The sequence below is a fragment of the Microtus ochrogaster genome, chromosome 8 (assembly GCF_000317375.1).
Source record: "Microtus ochrogaster isolate Prairie Vole_2 chromosome 8, MicOch1.0, whole genome shotgun sequence".
Lineage (NCBI taxonomy): Eukaryota > Metazoa > Chordata > Mammalia > Rodentia > Cricetidae > Microtus > Microtus ochrogaster.
The window spans coordinates 42,961,395-42,963,522 of record NC_022015.1 but is presented as its reverse complement, the minus strand read 5'-3'; the positions used below and the strand labels follow the sequence as shown (position 1 = coordinate 42,963,522).

The window sequence follows — 2,128 nt, the reverse complement described above, 5'->3', positions numbered from 1 at the left end:
CAGGACTACATAATCTCTGTTTCAAAATAAACAGAAAATCCTTAAGTACCACTTTATGCTTATGAACAAGAGGTGCTGTGTAATGCACACACACCCCCCAGCAGGTAATCAGTCCTAGAAAACTCTACTGCAAACTGGACAAAGGTCCTTCTTCAAATGCCTTCCCTTTATCTTCTCATAATGCCCTTTCTAGTCATTCAGGAAGGAGCCAGGCATATACAGAACTCAAAGGATCTATTTATTAGGAAGGAAATGTCAGTGCTTTATCAAAGATGAAGAGGTCAGGAAGGATTGATGGGATGGAAGACCCTCAACTGGGACACTTCTTGGCCACAATGAGGACAGCAGAAGGCACAAGTCCTAAAGATAGAAGAAAGAGTTTGAATTACAAGGATACTTCGCCTTAGGCCTTCAAATTTCTGGACACACACATACCATATCCACTAAGCCCCTTTCCTTTTCCTATCTCTACTGCCCCTCATTCCTTTAAGTCCTGACTCCTGGTCTCACATAACATACCCAGTTCCTGCAGAGGCCGCTCCATGTCAGCCTCCGAGAAAGCCCTTCTAGGGAAGCCACTGAGCAACTGCACAGGGTCCTGGTCCTGTCCAGGTTCTTCCCCACGGTGAAGCTCTACATAGAGCCTCACAGCTGCCAGCTGTTCACGGGCCCGGAACGTTTGGGTCAGGGACGTCCCATCAGGCAGCCTAACCTAGAAGGCAAAAAGTACTATGAGCACTGAAACCAAGTGAGGACTAGGATATGGGGTGGCCGTGCCTACAACCCCAGCACTTAGGGGCACACACAGATCTCTGAAGCTTCAAGACCAGCCTGGTTTACAGAAAGTTCCAGGGCTGGAAGCAGGTAGAACAATTTCAAGGTCAGCATCAGGTACAGGAGACCCTGTCTCCAAAAATAAAACAATGAATAAATAAATAGGTGAGGCCAGGTAATGACAATACCTATAATCATAGCACAGAGAAGAAATAGGAAGGAAGACCACCCAAAGTCTGAGGTCGTCTTGATCTTCACAGTGAACTCAAGGTCTGTAGGGCTGTACAGCAAGACCCAGTTCCGAAAATAAAACAGTCTGGAATAGTGGCAATGCCTGTAATCCCAGCACTCAGGCAGAGAGGCAGGGGTTATCTCAAAGTTCAAGACCAGCCTAGTCTACACATCAAGACCCTGTCTCATAACAAACTGGCTGGACAATGGTAGCTCACGCCTTTAATCCCAGCACTGGAGAGGGGAGAGAGGGCAAAGGCAGGTGGATACCTGGTCTATAGCCAAGGCTGTTACACAGAGGAACCCTGTGTCAAAAAAACAACATAAAACCACACACACACAAACTGAAGTAACCAAGAAAAGGAGATCTCTGAGAGTTCAAGGCCAGCCTGATCTATGGGAATGAGTTCCAGGACAGGCTCAAAAGCTACACAGAGAGCCAGGCGGTGGTGGTGCACGCCTTTAATCCCAGCACTTGGGAGGCAGAGGCAGGCGGATCTCTGTGAGTTCGAGACCAACCTGGTCTACAGAGCTAGTTCCAGGTCAGGCTCCAAAAAGCCACAGAGAAACCCTGTGGCTCAAAAAACCAAAAACAAACAAACAAACAAACAAAATATAGAAGTGCCATATTATGAAAACAGCTATGTAATAAGTCTAATGAAAACATTATAAGAAAATTAAAGGGTAACTGCTGAGTAAGAATGAAGTATGGATTTAAATAAGACAGGCAGGTGAAATTCGATCGCTCCCAAGAGTAGAGGAGGTAGGATTTCAAAAGTCATGTACAAAGAAGGGAGTGATTTGGCAAATGGGACTTAAATGCAAATAGCTCTGTGCTGGGTACCTTATAGGCCAACACAGGGTTCCAGGAGCAAGACAGCCACTGGACCACATACCTGTATGCGACACTGGTCATACTCCCGCTTGGTAGGGGGCTCCTGGCTGGGAGAAGAAGGAACAGGACCTGGTTCTGTTGCTGGTGGTGATGACTGAGAACCCACACTACCATACTGGAAGACAAAATAGGAACACTAGCTCAGTGCTAGCACACCAGTCTAGCATGCATAAAGATTCAACCTGCGAACTCCCGTGTGACTACAGATCACCCTGAAATAAAAAAAAA

The 2,128-nt window shown here is 46.5% G+C and overlaps 1 protein-coding gene across 1 annotated transcript in view; it reads right to left on the bottom strand.

Moving 5' to 3' along the window:
• Positions 1 to 214: 214 nt before the first annotated feature.
• The window catches only part of Ubxn1 (UBX domain protein 1), a 4,235-nt gene continuing 2,321 nt past the window's right edge, over positions 215 to 2,128 (bottom strand). The window contains exons 7-9 of the mRNA XM_026781017.1: positions 1,902 to 2,015; positions 520 to 712; positions 215 to 360 (exon numbers count right to left, since the gene is read on the bottom strand). Of these exons, the coding sequence (XP_026636818.1) occupies positions 311 to 360; positions 520 to 712; positions 1,902 to 2,015 (357 nt within the window). The 3' untranslated portion in view covers positions 215 to 310. The remainder of the gene's footprint in view (positions 361 to 519; positions 713 to 1,901; positions 2,016 to 2,128) is intronic.